The sequence below is a fragment of the Marmota monax genome, unplaced genomic scaffold (genome assembly GCF_021218885.2).
Source record: "Marmota monax isolate L192 unplaced genomic scaffold, Marmota_monax_Labrador192_F-V1.1 WCK01_AAM20220418_F8-fsc00055, whole genome shotgun sequence".
Lineage (NCBI taxonomy): Eukaryota > Metazoa > Chordata > Mammalia > Rodentia > Sciuridae > Marmota > Marmota monax.
The window spans coordinates 1,190,986-1,207,272 of NW_026695205.1; the positions used below are offsets into that span (position 1 = coordinate 1,190,986).

The 16,287-nt window shown below is 36.8% G+C and overlaps 2 protein-coding genes across 3 annotated transcripts in view; one reads left to right on the forward strand and one right to left on the reverse strand.

Annotated features, from left to right (window-relative positions):
• Positions 1–16,287, forward strand: part of Abl2 (ABL proto-oncogene 2, non-receptor tyrosine kinase) — a 102,484-nt gene that overhangs the window by 23,208 nt on the left and 62,989 nt on the right. The window lies entirely within an intron of this gene.
• On the reverse strand, positions 10,719–11,281 carry LOC124083426 (ATP synthase F(0) complex subunit C3, mitochondrial-like). Its single transcript, XM_046430071.2, has one exon. It carries the CDS (start codon positions 11,260–11,262, stop codon positions 10,852–10,854), a length of 411 nt encoding a protein of 136 aa, XP_046286027.1. The 5' UTR covers positions 11,263–11,281; the 3' UTR covers positions 10,719–10,851.

A 16,287-nucleotide genomic window follows, 5' to 3' on the forward strand; every position in this document is an offset into this window, starting at 1 on the left:
GTAATCCTAGCCTCTGGGGAAGCTGAAAAAGATCTGGGGGATTTGCAGGTAAATTGATGGAATTGGAGAATATCATGCTAAGTGAAGTAAGCCACTCCCCAAAAAACCAAAGGCCAAATGTTCTCTCTGATAAGTAGATGCTGATCTATAATGGTGGGGAAATCATTGGAAAAATGCAGGAACTTTGATTGGGCAAAGGGGAGGGAGGAGCTGGGAGGGGGTATGGGGGTAGGAAAGATGGTGGAATGAGATGGACATACATATGGTGTGACAATACATTGTGTACAATCAGAGAAATGAAAAGTTGTGCTGCAATTATATGTGGTGAATCAAAATGCATTCTGCTGTCATATATATCTAATTAAAATAAATAAATTTAAAAAAATTAATGCACATGGACTCACTAGGAAAATCTGGGAGAGTATCTGTGGGTATGGTTTTGAGTAAAGGGAAGGGTCTAGGATAAACTTTTTTAAAAAAATATTTATTTATTTATGTATCTTTAGTTTTAGGTGGATACATTAGCTTGTTTTTATGTGGTGCCGAGGATCGAACCCAGTGCCCCATGCATGCTAGGGGTGCACTCTACCACTGAGCCACCACTCCAGCCCGTAGGATAAACTTTTTGAGGCAAGGACTTTCTTTAAAAATCAATGAAAGTATTACCCAAACTCTGCAGAAAAGTAGGCATAACTTTTCTGGAAGGTTTTGCACCCCCTCCCCCCACCCCCCTCCTCCTCAAGGGAGGAGCTTGCTGTTCTGGAATCTGTGTGGGTCCACCTTTATTCACAACTGTTAGTCTGACACAGTAACTATAATGCTTTGGGGGGAGAAAGCTCTGTTGTTTTGAAGGGTTGACACCAACTTTCACACAGTGAACACATCACTTATTTTGGTGAATGGTTTTCCTATAGTCAATTAAAATTCTTTTCCATAATTATTTGACATAAGAGCATCAATAAGACTAAGTCATGCAAATACAAAACCTAAATGTTGCCTTAACATAAGGCAATAAAGAAACTTAAAAACAAGGTATTTTTTTTTCAGTCTTTTTTTTTTAACACAATATCTTTACCTATTTATTTTTATGTGGTACTGAGAATCGAACCCAGTGCCTCACATGTGTGAGGCAAGTGCTCTACTACTGAGCTACAGCCCCAGCCCAACAAGGTATTTCTTTAATCAAAATAAATAATGCATTGGAATAAAAAAATAATAATAATAAAAAAGGCTGGGGATGTGGCTCGGTGGTTAAGACCACTAGATTCAATCCCTGGTATCAAAAAAACACCCCCAAACAAAAAAACCTTTTCTCCCTCATCTCAAGCAATGGCAAACACCATTCTTCTTTCTGTCTCTATGAATTTGATTACTCCAGGTGTCTTACTGTCTTACTCCAGTGGACTCTTACAGCGTTTGTTCAGCATTTGGCTTACTTCATTTAACATACTGTCCTTTTGTTTCATCTGTGTTGTATCATGTGTCAGAATTTAAGACTGATAAATGTTTTGTTGTCTGCATATATATTTTGTTTGCCCATTCATGTAGATTGTTTCGATTTATTGGCCAATAAATATATATGACAGCAGAATGCATTTTGATTCACCACATAGAATTTTTGGATCCCCACTATACTGTTTTTCATAGTAACAGCACCACTTCACATTCCTACCCACAGTGTATAAGGGCTCCAATTTTTCTAAATCTCACCAACATTTGTAATTTTCTGTTCAATAAATCTTTTTAAAAAATCATAGTAATGGGTATGAGGTCATTTATCAGTATGATTTCGATGCACGTTTCCATAACAGGCCCCCCCCCCAATGGGGATTGAATCCATGGCCTTATACATGTTAGGGAAGTACTCTACTAATGAACTCCATCCCTAGCTCTTTTACTTATTTTATTTTGAGAGAGGGTCTTGCTAAGTTGCCCAGGATGGACTTACTACTACTGTAGAATAGCTGAGATTAAATGTGTGTGCAGTGTTGATCATCTTTTAATGACCATTTGTATGTCTTCCTTGGAGAAATTTTCAAGTCCTTTGCCCATTTTTAAATCAAGTTGTTTGCTTTTTTTGTTGTCAATTTGTTGGTCTTTTTTTTTTTTTTTTTTTAAATCTTTTAGTTGTAGTTAAATCCATTTATTTTTATATGGTACTGAGGATCGAACCCAGGTCCTTGCACGTGCTAGGCGAGCACTCTACCACTGAGCCACAACCCCACTCTTTTTTGATCATGTCCTTTTGTTTTCTTATATACTATCCTTACTTTTTTTCAAGCATATTAAATGTCATATATTCATAGCAGAGTCATTCCAAAATTTAGCGTCTTAATATTTATCACTTAATTTCCGAGGATCAGAAATCTGAGAGTGATATAGCTGGCTATATATTTTGTTGTTTTTTGGTATCGAGGATTGAACACTTGATCACTGAGCCCCAGCCTAGCCCCATTTTGTATTTTATTTAGAGACAGGGTCTCACTGAGTTGCTTAGCACCTCGTTTTTGCTGAGACTGACAAATCCAGTGCCTCATGATCCTCCTGCCTCAGCCTCCCAAGCCAGTGGGATCATGTGCATGTGCCACCATGGCCGGCTATCTGGCTGGTTTTAGCTAATACAGATAATATTAACAATACCAATAATATTAACATGATGTCCTTTGTTTAAAATGGTTTATAAATTTATCATTTTATCTTTGTAACAATTGTGTAAGATAACAGAGTCCTCTAAATAGCCCTTTCATGATATTAGTGGCCAGAACTTAAATTTAAGTGAAGAAAAGGTAGGAAACATGGTACTATTAGGAGCAGTTAATAGTGGAATTTTACTCAGGGTTGTTGATTTAGTTATTTGAAGAATAGATAGTAATTAAGTAGGTGGATGAATAGAGAGGTAGGGAGAGTATTTAAGTGAAACAGAATGTGCAAAGACCATGTGAATGAGGAAGCAGGGTAGTATTATTTTCAGTGGGTTCAAGTATGATTGAAAAGCCCTTGTTTTCCTTGTATTCTTCAGTAGATTTTGCTTATTAGCAAAAACAAAAGGTGGTCATTGTTTATTTTTGATTTGTGTATAGAGCATCGATGACTTACAAGTTGTTTATAGTCATTTTTCTTCTACTTTAGCAGAAATTATGCGATATGAAAAAAAAATTTTTTTAAGCCACTGTTAGTTTCTCAAACACACTTTGGCAGTCACTGACTTTTCAGAAAGTACTCTATTTAATATTCATGATTTGATTGTTGACATTTAGATCACTGAAGTAGTTTAATTTCCACAATGATTTCCTTTGCTTTAAATTATGTTATTAGGAAACTATTAAGATAGAGTTAAAATTTCTAAATTCATGCTTTTGTATAGAATTCTTGGAAGAGTTTACAATATTAGAGATTTTGAAAACAATGTTTCTTAAAAAACATACATATTTCTGTCTTGCAGGACTCCTATTAAAAATTGTCAAATTTATGAAAAACAGTACTAACATTGCTTTGACCCTGAGGTTTTAGGTGGGATTTTAAGTGAATTTATTAGGATCATAGATTTAGAATGTTTAATTTAGTAAACTGGTGTTCCTCACTAGTCCACTAGGGGATACTCCAGTACTTAGGAAGAAAATCTAGTTGCCACTGTAGTTTAAAAATTATCTCCCACTTAGTATAATTATCTTCTTCTTGTTTGTTGACATAGAATAAAAGAAAGTAGATTTTAGGCTGGTTTAGGCTATTAATTTGACAATAATATTCACCTTTCAAAAGGATTTGCTGCATTTTTAAAATATAGAAATTCATAGTATCAATGGTTGGCCACATTATCTATTGTGTTCTTCATACCAACTTCTTGAGCAATCTAGAAAAACTGATTATTGGGTTTGGGAAGTGCTCAGTGCTGCAGTGTTGGTCTGGCATGTATGAAGCCCTGGGCTTAATCCCCAGCAGAGCAAAAAAAGAAAAAAAAAAAGGTGTAGAATTCAATGTTTATTTTAAGTTATAGATGGACACAGTACCTTTGTTTGTTTGTTTATTTATTTATTTTTATGTGGTCTGAGAATCAAATCCAGTGCCTCACACAAGCTAGACAAGCACTGTACCACTGAGCTGCAATCCCAGCCCTCAATGTTTGTTTTTTTTAAAACTGATAATTATATATTTTTCTTCCTTTGCACAAGCACATAATGTCTCTCATTTATTTATTTATTTGGGTACCAGGGATTGGATCTGGGGCACTCAAGCACCGAGCCACATCCCCAGCCCTATTTTGTATCTCATTTAGAGACAGGGTCTGAGTTGCTTAGCACCTTGCTTTTTTTTTTTTCCCCTAGTGTAGTTGGACACAATACCTTTATTTTTATTTGTTTTTTAATTTTAATGTGGTGCTGAGGATCGAACCCAGTGCCTCCCATGTGCTAGGTGAGTGCTCTACCACTGAGTGACAGCCTCAGCCAGCACCTTGCTTTTGTGGAGGTTGGCTTTGAACTCTCAATCCTCTTGCCTCTGCCTTCTGAGCCACTGGGATTCTACTGCACCGAGCATCTCATTTATTTCATTTAAAATATTTTTAAAGTTGTAGTTAGACACAATATCTTTATTTATTTATTTATTTTTATAGACATAATATCTTTATTTTATTTATTTATTTTTATGTGGTGCTGAGGATTGAACCCAGCGCCTTGCACGTGCTAAGTGAGCGCTCTACCACTGAACCACCACCCCAGCCCCATTTTAAGTTTTAGTTTTCCTTGAAAGTTCAGGAAAGCCAATTTCTTGGTGAGTTTGTTATAATTTTCTTCACTACATCATGTGTTCTCTTTTGAACAATTGTCTTAAAAAGTATGAAATAGATGACCTTAGGTACAGACAACAGAATCATTCTTGTTGTTGTCAGATATTTAACAGTTTAATATCTTGATTTCTTCCTGCCAACTTAAGTAGATACAATTTAACTTATAGTTTGAAGAAAAATGTATCAAAAGTTGAGTTTCATATTTAAAATAGCAAAATTTTAAGAAAAGAGTTCCAGTGCAGCCAGACATGAATTACATGCCTATAATCCCAGCTTCCAGGAGGTTGAGGAAGGAGGATCACAAGTTGAAGGCCAGACTTGGCAACTTAGTGAGACCCTGTTTCAAAAAGGGCTCAGGATGTAACTCAATAATAAAGCACCCTGGGTTCAATCCCCAGGACCCCCCACCCCCTGCAAAAAAAAAAATAAATGTTTAAGCTCTTGTATATATTAGGAAAAGAAAATATTTTTTTTCAACCAAAAAGCCTTTATTTATTTATTTATTTATTTAGACATGGTCTTGGTAATTTGCCCAGGTTGGTTCCAGATTCCCAAGCTCAGGCATTCCTCCTGCCTCAGTGTCCTAATACCTGCAACTATAAATGCTCACCACCCACCACACCTGACTAAAAGTTTTTATTTATTATAAATTTAGTTTTCTTAACTTTTTTTTTTAATTCTGTGTGGTATGATGGTGCAATTTTATTGCATATAGTGTATTTCATTTCTCTATATCTGACGTGTAAGTACTTAAGGTTAAGTGAATTATCAGATTTAACTCATTAATTTGTCTGATTTATGCTATTTTATAAATACAACAAATAGGTGAGGGTGTGTACTGTCATGACTCCATGATTTGGAAATTGGAAATTCAGGCAGTGTGGGACAAAAACAAGTATACTATTTGTCCAGTGAAAGTAAAGGTGGTGGGGCTGGGGTTGTGGCTCAGCGGTAGAGCACTTGCCTAGCATGTGTGAGGCCCTGGGTTCCATCCTCAGCACCACATATAAACAAATAAATAAAGGTATTGTGTCAACTACAACTAAAAAATATTTAAAAAAAAAAGGAAAGTAAAGGTGATATCAGAATAACTGAGAATTTGTTTTAATTAGTGCTGGGTAATAGTTTTTTGGATATAATAGATTTAGTAGTGTTGTGTGGAAGGGTTACATTTGACATATTTTTTATCTTCCTAAAAAAAGGAGGGCAAGAGCTGAAGAGTGTTGGGATAATTAGGTCTTTTAGTTGTGTATCTGGTTAGATTGACTAGTGTTCCCAGTAGTACCTTTGGTACAGAGTCAGAGACAAGGTGTTCCTATGGACCATTTTGACAATTGCCACTCTGTAACTACAGGGTATAGGTAAGCTTCCTGCTTTATACAATGACTAATGAATGAGGTAAATATGATCAGTTCATATTTTGTTATGTTGTGGCCGGAGGGGAAGGGTAAAATGTTACAGTGTTATGGTTGGTGGTTTTTCTCTACTTTTATACTTTTTCATTTTTTTGAAATAATATATATATTTTTAAATAAAGGCAATACATAAAAACAAAAGAAGTCAGTGTGGTGGCATATGTCTGAAAATCCAGCAAAAGGGAGGCTCTGAGACAGGGAGGATCCCAAATTTGAGGCCAGCTTCAGCAATTTAGCAAGCCCTGAGCAATTTTTTTGAGAAAAAGGAAAAAGAAGGTTTATTGCTTTGCTAGCAAAGGAGAAACACAGAGGACTCCTGTCCTGAAGGCTGTAATTCTGCCCATTAGCAGGAATGGCCCTACACAATTTAGTGAGACCTGTCTCAAAATAAAAAGGACTGGGGTTAAGCACCCCATGGGTTCAATCCCTGGTACCAAAAATAAAAGAAAGGAAGGGAGAGCAGGAGGAAGGAAGGAAGGAAAGAAGCTGGGGATGGTGGCATAGGCCTATAATTCTAGCTACTTGGGAGCTAACGCCGAAGGATTCCAAGTTCAAGGCCAGCTTTGGCAATTTAGGGAGATGGTCTCAAAATAAAAAGGGTTGGGGATGTTGCTTAATAGTAGAGTGCTTGTAAGCCAAACCTGAAAGAATGATCAAGGCTTGCTGTTGGAGAAAATGCCCATTTATTGAGGAATAGCTCTGCATATTTATAGAGCCAGGGGCGGTTTGACAGTTATAACAGTTTAATGGTTGAACGGTTTGACAGTTGGCTGGGGTGCTTTCTGATAGGTGGGTAAGGATCATGTGAGCCAGCAGGGCTAGTCTGATTGGTGGGTAAGGATCATGTGAGCCAGCAGGATCATGTGAGCCAGCAGGGCTCACCATTGGACGGCTCTTCTTGGGGGATGAGGAAGTTAGTCTTTGGAGCCAGGGCGACTCCCAACAAAACCAAACCCAAAGACCATTTCTAGTATTTTTGCTGAGGTCCATACTGTTAAAATTTTATGACCGTTTTCAACTGACTATCAAATTTTCTAATTTCCTCTAATTGAGGGAGTGAATGTTTTAATTTTCATTTAGCACTACATAGACTGTGTTTTAGTAATTTGGGGTGGGGGAAGGCTTGTGATTTAAAAAAAATAGTTTTATGAGTTTTTATGAGTATAAATTAAATGATAAGTGATGGGAAAATATGTGTATATGAAGTGATTTCATACAGAAAGGCTGTCCTATCATATAGTATTTAATAATTTGATGTAGAAGAATGGGCAGCCAAACAGCATTACCTGAATTTGGAAATTAGAGTCTCTTTGCTTGAAGCTTATTCATTTTAACTGACAGAAATCAGTGCTTATTCTTGTTTTATTTATTTATGTTTTTAGTTGTTGATAGACCTTTATTTTATTTATTTATATGCGGTGCTGAGAATCAAACCTAGTACCTCACACATTCTAGGCAAGTGCACTACCACTGAGCTACAGCTCCTGCCCCAAGTGCTTATTCTTTTTAATTATGGTTTATAAATCTCATTCTTTGTGATATAATAAGAGTAAAAAATACTGTGAAGGCCCTTAAGTCTAGATTGGTCAGTGAAGGATTTCGGGACCATCATTCTAGATTTTCTCTTCTGAAAACGATCTTCATCTTGTGGCTTTCCTGTCAGTTGAGAAGAACACTGTTTCAAGAGAACAGAATGTGTCTTCCTGTTTAATAGGGGACTAGAGGAGTAATGAAAAGTGGCTGGCTTGCTGCTTCTACTTTTCCCTTGTCAACTTTTGTTCCACCCAACCCCATTAACAGGCCTGTGACCTTAAATTCTGAATATATTGGAGCATGTCCTGGAGCATTCTTTGTTGTTGCAGTTTTTGGTGACAAAGTTTCTGATATCAATGAAACCTTATGTGATATTGTGGAAAATATATTTGATCTTTGTTTTGTTTCTTGGCAAAAGGGGAAAAAAAAAACCTGATAAAATTCTTGGAAATCTCCAGAGTGATGAGTGTCTCTTGTATGCTAATGAAATGCCTGGTGCTTGGGGACCTCTAGATAGTTTCAGGATGGGTACTGGTCTTGGATATACCAAGACATGACTTGGGGGTTAAGACCTTGAAACCTACCCCCAGTCTTTGAGGAAGGGAGAGGGGTTAAAGGTCAAGCTCATCACCAATGGCTATATTTAATCTAATTTCTTACATGATGTAGCTCCCCTTAAAAAACCCCAAAGGACTGGATTCAGAGAGTTTTCTGTGTAGCTTGAAGTATGGTGGTTCCTAGGTTGTGGCACTACCAGAGTCATCATGGAAGCTCCACACAACTGGGCCCATATCTTGCCTTGTCCATCTCTTCTGTCTGGCTCTTGATCTGTATCCTTTGTAATATTCCTTGTAGTAAATGGGTGAACAAAGTAAGTAAAGGGTTTCTCTGAGTTCTGTGAGTCACTTTGGCAAATTAATCAAACCAAAGGGAGAGTGTTGTGGAAACCTCAGTTTATGGCTGGCAGTTAGAAGCAGAGGTCCCAACGTGTGCTTGTGGCTGGCTTCTGAAGTGGGAGGCAGTTCTGTGGGAATGGGTCCTCAGCATGAGGGATCTGATGCTGTCCCAGGTAATGTAAGAATTGAGTTGATTTGTAAGAAGGACACCCACGTGGTCAGAATTGCTTGCTCATTTTGTAAGGAAATACCCCATGTGTTTGATGTCAGAAGAGTGCTGTTGAGTGCTGTATGAGAGTAGGAAAAACTCTTTGGTTGTTTCTCAGACAACCTGTCCTCAGACTTTATAATTGGTGAAGGCAATATTGTACTTGAAGTTTGATGACTGGATGAATGTAACTAAAAACTTCCTAGTGACTAGATAGGTAATTGCTAGTTATGTTATAATATAATAGAAGAGTAAGGGACCACATAAGAAGGGAACATTCAACATCTTACTCTGATAAATTCTCAAAGAATTGTATTAAAACACCCCAGAAACCAGGTGCAGTGGCACACAACTGTAATTCCAGCAATTTGGGAGACTGAGACAGGAGGATCTCAGGTTCAAGGCCAGCCTCAGCAAATTAGTGAGCTCCTTGGCAACTTAATGAGACCCTGTCAGATAAATAAATGAAGGAAGGAAGGAAGGACTGGGGATATAGTTCAGTGGTAAAGGACCCCTGGGTTAAATCCCCAATAATCCGCCCCCACCTGTTCTGGTGCAAAATAAAACACCCCAGAACAACACAAAGAATACAATATTTTTGCCTTTAATGTTCTACATTTGAGATGAACTGGAAAGTTAATGTAATTCAAGCATCACTGCTATTAAATTTAAATTTTTAATTATTTAACTTTTGAAAAATTAACATTAATATGGTCCCCAAATTTAAGAAGTATACATTTAATCTCTCTCTTTTCCTTTAGCTACCCTGTTCTCTTTCCTAAGAAGCAATCACTATTCCCAACATAAATATACTTTTAACATTTATTATTTAAAGGACTTCTTTGGTATGCATAAATAATTAAAGTTGACAACATGGATTCTAGAGTCAGATATTTGAAATTTTTGTTCACTCAACAATTGCTGAGCATCTACCACATTTTCGTGACACTGGGAATGCAACTCTGAACAAATCACAGTCCCTGCCTTTATGGAGATTACATTGTGGTAAGTGGAGACAGACTCTAAATAAATATTTATTTACTATTTTATATGGTGATAGGTTTTAGGAAGAAAACTGAAAGCTGGGTAAAGGGACAGGTTCATGGCAGAGGAGGTGTTTGGATAGGGTTGTTGAAAGAAAGCCTCTAATGAAGTGACATTAAGCAGAGACTGTGATCTAAAGGAGTTAGACTTGTGCTTTTGGGAGAAAAGCATTCTGGGAAAAGAACCATCAAGGGCTAAGTTCTGGACAGTGTGTGTACAGAGGTATATGTCCTTTCAGAATGGTGGAGGAAGTTAGATTGACTCAGGAGGACTGATGTCAGTGGAGAGGGTTAGTGGATAATACATAAAAGGAGGAAGAGAGCAGGAGAGTTCAGTGGTTGTAATAATGGGGATTGCTGATGGCTGGTTCATGCAGGGTTTGTGTAGGAATCGGGATTATTTTGTTCTGAGTGGGATAGCTTAGATTGGCTGCTTTGTGGAGTGTAAATTCTTGGGGGTAAGAGTGAAAACAGAATTGTTATTGAGGCTAAAATAACTAGAATATACAACAGTGTGCCAGATACAGTGAGCTTTATTAAATTTAGTTAGGTATTATTTTCCTTCTAGATTTGAATTCTGCCCCTGAATAAACTCATATTATTATACTTATAAATGGTAACTTTAGGAATTAAATTCTGTACTAATTTAAATTTGTTTGGATTTCAAATATCACTTAACATCTTGCAGAAATATGGTAAGATTCCCAAAAGAAATCTCACCCACTCCCCCCTGCCCCTTCTCCCTGGCGATTGAACCCAGGGGTGTTTTAACATTAAACTACATACCCAGTCCTTTTTATTTTTATTTATTTATTTATTTATTTATTTAAAAGTTTTCATCTTTAATGAAATGACTTTGGAAATAACGTAGATTTCCATGACACCAACACTACAATTTTCGGAGTCACAGTAAGTTACACAGAATTATATCCATAATTACTATGAATGCCAACATTTCAAGCAGTAATTTCTGTTACATGGCAAACAAGATCAAGAAAGCGACCATCAAACAAAAGAGACCCATAGCTTCAGACAAGACAAATCCCAGGATAGCATAGGAGAACAGCTGCTGATTCAGAGAAGGATTTCTGGCATAACCAGCGATAAGGATGCCAAAGACTGTTCCAATACCAGCACCAGAACCAGCTATTCCTACTGTTGCAGCACCTGCACCAATAAATTTGGCAGCAGTATCAATGTCTCTGCTGATTACACTGGTCTGAAACTCCCTTCGGATTAGCTGATGTTCACCATTCTGGGCCCCATTAAAAACTGTAGAGCCCTTTCCAGGTCTAGTCTCTGGTCGAGATAACTCTGATACAGAAATTGGTCTGTAAGCAACTCTGGATCCAGCTGGGATCAGAGCGGGGGTGCAGGCGAACATCTTAGACTCCTTGGGGCGGCGGGGTTGGAGGATCTAGGTGACAGGCATGTGGGCTCTTCTCCTTCTTCCTCTCTTCCCGGGACGTGGCGTGGGCAGTGGCATCAGAGGTCCAAGGAGTGGGGCTCCCGGTCCTTTTTTATTTTGAGACAGGATCTCAAAAAAAAAAAAAAAAAAAAATGTTTGAGGCCAGCCTCACACTTGAGATTATCTTGCCAGAGCCTCCCTAGTCATTGGAATTTCAGGCATGCACCCATTGTGCCCAACTTGTACCTTTTATAGTTATGTCTTGCAACAATTTTTTTCCCCTTAGGCTTTCCCAAAAAGCTGTGTTGTATGGTTTTTTGGGTTTTTTTTTTTGTACTGGGGATTGAACTCGGGCACTGACCACTGAGTTACACCCCTTATTTTGTATTTTGTTTAGAGACAGGGTATCACTGAATTGCTTGTCACTTTGCTTTTGCTGAGGCTGGCTTTGAACTTCAAATCCTCCTGCCTCGGCTTCCCGAGTCACTGGGATTACAGGTGTGTGCCACTGCACCCAACGTGTTGTACAGTTTTGACAAATTAAATATTGGGTGCTGTTTTTCTACTCCATTTTGGCTAGATGACATTTTGAACTTGAAACTGCTTTGATTTCTCTGGTAATGTGTCAAAATGCTAAAAAGTATTAAAAATCTTTAGACCTTAAGGAAGCAGGTTGCTAGTGATGAAAATAAATGAGATATAAAAATGTAAAATTTAAACTTTTCAGTGACTGAATAATATATCTGAATTTGCTGGCAACCTGATATATCTCTTGTGTTAAAGAGGGTACGACATAGAAAATAAACCTGAAACTTGAGGATGTTTCAGAACTCTTAATATCTACCTGGGTAAGTAGAGGTACTTTAAAAATCAAGGAAATAATGGATAAGGGAAAAGATGGTTAAAAAGGTAGGAAGTAGAAAAGCAAAGTAGACACTTTGAAGTATTTTAAAATAGAAATTGTTTTGGAAGAAAAGAGAAATAGAACGTTTAGGTTTCAGGGAAAGCCTACAATATTGAAAGCTTAAGAAACTTCTTTAAAAATACATATGTATATATATAAAATCTGTAATTGGACACAATACCTTTATTTTATTTATTTTTATGTGGTGCTGAAGATCAAACCCAGGGCCTTGGATGTGCTAGGTGAACGCTCTACCACTGAGCCACAACCCCAGCCCAGAAAGCTTAAGAAATTTTTTAAATAAGAGTTTGCTGGTTCCAGTCAAGGTTAGTAAAGACAGTCAAATAACATAGCCATATGCACATGCTCAAAAAGAACTGAAAATGAATTCTAATACTTATATTATTCATGAAGCAGTTTCAGTCTAGAGGGACATCACTAATTTTCTCTTAATTTCTATTAATTTGGTTTGCTTGTTTAGACTTTCTAAAATATGACTTAAAAAGTAACTAAGTATTTCAAGTTGATGATATGGTGTAGGGGGTAATGTAAAACAAACTTTGTAAAAAAAGGTGTTTACAGAAAGAACTTTCTCATGAGGACAAATATGTTCTTATTAATATTTTTTTCAGACCTTTCATGAGTTTTTATTTTTGCTATAAATTTATTATATAACTACCCTGTTATTTATATTTTAAATACAGTATACCTCAGTTTGGTTCATGAAATCTCAAGATTTTTTATCTAAAAATAACTGAGTGATCTTTTTCCCATTCCTAAAATGTGAATGGTGATAAATTCTCATATGTAGTATGGCAGAGAAAAGACTAGAATTTGTCAGTCTTCAATTTAATTTCTACAGATTCCTTTTGTTATTTGTGTGTGTGTTTATTTATTTACTGGGGGGAGTTTACAGGGATGAAACCCAGGGGTGCTTTACCATGAGCTACATCCTCAACCCTTTTTATTTTTTATTTGAGACAGTCTCACTAAATTGTTTCTTTTTCTTTTATTTTTTGGTGGTGCTGGGGACTGAACCCAGAGCCTTGTGCATGTGAGGCAAGAGTTCTACCAACTGAGCTGTCTCCCCAGCCCCTCACTAAATTGTTGAGACTGGTGTTGTGATCTTCCTGCCTCAGCCTCCAGAATCACTGGGATTACAAGCATGTATCACTGCCCCGACTGTGGATGAGTTTTGGAAGAAATTGCTTTCTTGAGCAGTTTTTGATACTAATCATAGGCAAACATAGCCAGCTGTCCTGACAGTTATAAAATAAACAATGGGCAGGAAAGGCAAAACCCATCAGTGGCAAAGGAAAGAGCACCTCAGTCTTAAAAGCGTCCTATCTTTAAGGTGATGTACACCTACCTAGAATACTGTGTAATATACATTGTAGTATTTGATTAATCACATCCATTTCAAAGTTTGAAAACTTCTTGTAGGAGAAACATCAGGGTCTGCCTCATTTACTTGAAAGGGAGATTTTAAGTGGAAAGTGTGCTGCAAAATCAGTTGCAGTCAATAAATATAGCTCTGTAGATAGTCCAGAAACAACCATAGAAAACAGTCAAAAGTTTCTAAGACTAAAAAAAGATTATATGTTAGTTATATAATAGTAAGTAGATTTAGTGAGAATAGCCGTACTTAGTAACCATTATCAGATTCAAGACTGTAGTTTTGGTAGGTTAAAGATTTAGACATTCTGGGGCTGGGGCTGTAGCTCAGCTGCAGAGCACTTGCCTGGCACGTGTGAAGCACTGAGTTAGATTTTTAGCACCACATAAAGATAAATAAAATAGCACTGGGGTTGTGGCTCAGAGGTAGAATGCTCACCTAGCATGTGTGAGGCACTGGGTTCGATCCTCAGCACCACATAAAGTAAAATAAAGACATTGTGTCACACCTATAACTAAAAAATAAATATTAAAAAATAAAATAAAGATATGCTGTCTATCTACAACTACAAAAATAAAAATAAAAAGATTTAGACATTCTGTTATGTTTGACATCTTTCATATCTTTTTCTTAAAATTTTTGAAATAGGATAATATATTCTCATGTCGTCACACTTAGAAAAATGACTTAAATATGTATATGGCTTATGTTTTTGTTTTTAAGGGATAAGGTATTGGGCAGGGGTTGTATAGCTCAGTGGAAGAGCACATGCCTAACATGCTCAAGGTTCTGGGTTCAATCCTTAGTACCACAAGGGGTTAAAAAAATACAGGATTTTGATGTTGTCCAGGTGCCTCAAACTCCTGGGCTCAAGTGATATTCCTGTCTCAGCCTCCCAAACAGCTACGACTACAGCCATGTATCACCATACTGAACTGTTTATCTTTTTATTTGCAATTTTTATCTTCTTAATTTTTAATATACTGTAAATGTTTTATATTATAATATTTATATTTGGTGCTGAGGATCAAACCTCAGGGGCACTCAACCCACTGAGTGACATCCCCAGCTCTATTTTAAATATTTTATTTAGAGACAGGGTCTCACTAAGTTGCTTTGTGTCTCACTAAATTGCTGTTGTCTGGTTTCCTAATATTTATAGTATGTAATGTTATATACCGAATATCCATGTTTTAAATTTCATTTCCTTGCCTTTTTGTGTGTGGGTGTGTGTTGAGGATCAAACTTAGTACTCTACTGATAGATGTGACAGATAAGCAGATGGTAAAGCAGCCCTTCCTTGCCTTTACAAGGTGAAAGTTGCTTAAACACTTGCAAAATAATCAGTATTCTGATGGCTACATATTATAACAATCATAATTAGTTTAATGTGATTGCCTGTTACGGGATTGGGATGCTGAGTGGCAATTTTAGAATTGCAGAGTTCTTTTTCTTGTGGAAGAATTATCTGAGTTCTGTAGTAATTGGACAAGACTATGTAAGCCTTACCCTTCGAGGTCAGTACATCTAAGTTGCACATTTTAAACTGGCGACTCATTAAATTATTTTCTTCCTTCAACTGTAACTATTGTTAGTGTCATTGTATTTCCTAATTTATAATTTACACTCATCAGTGCTGCTTTTTAATTTTATTTTCTAACATTAAAGGTTGTATAATCTGGGTATTTCTTAGAATTAATGACTTAATGGGTGATGGATTATTTGTTCCCACAAGAAAACTTTGTTTTAGATGGTTTTCCTTTTTGTAAAGTCCAGAATCTTAATCATTTTACCTTAAATTTTCATTCTTTCTTTCATTTTACTTAGGAGAGCATTTACATAAACGATAGTCAAGGAAATCATAAACATACTAAAAATGTCTTGGATTTTTAGGGCACAAAATCTTAAGTACAGCAAAAGTGTGTTGTAAAAACAAGGGTGTGTGGGGGCCCTGGGCTTGTGGCTCAGCAGTAGAGAGCTCGCCTAGCGCGTGCAAGGCCCTAGGTTCAATCCTCATAAAAATAAATAAAATGAAGGTGTTGTGTCCAATTACAACTAAAAAATAAATATTAAAAAAACACAATGGTGTGAAAATCCAAATTTAGATTTATCCAGATAATTTTTTAAAAATTAACATGTTAGAGTGTGGGGTTAAGAATACCTCTGATCACTTTTTCCTGGAATAGGTCAACTCTTCATGCAAGTGCCATTTATCTACAGAAGAACAATTTTTATGAGATTTACCCTTTGAAAAAACATTTTTAAATGTATATAACAGAATTTTTTCTTTTGCCCTTTTTAAAGTACACATTTTAGTGGCGCTGATTACATTCACAATGTTGTACAACCCATTGTTATCTGTTTCCAGAACTTTTTCACCATCCCACATAGAAACTCCATCATCAGCAAGCAATGATTCTCCATTCCTCCCTCCTTGCAGTTCCTGGTAACCTCTCATCTACTTTCTGCCTTTATGAATTGCCTATTTTAGTTATTTTGTATAAGGGGACTCATACAGTATTTATCTTTTTGTGTCTAAATTATTTCACTTGTCATAATGTTTTCAAGGTTCATCCATGTACTGCATTTATCAGAACTTTTTTGGGGGGCGGGGGCGGGGGTGGGGTGGGGTAGGAAATTACCAGGGATTGAACTCAGGGGCACTAGACCACTGGGCCACATGCCCAGCCCGATTTGTATT

Coding starts and splice junctions, on each gene's coding strand:
- LOC124083426 (XM_046430071.2), bottom strand. CDS start 11,262: ATGTTCGCCTGCACCCCCGCTCTGATCCCAGCTGGATCCAGAGTTGCT.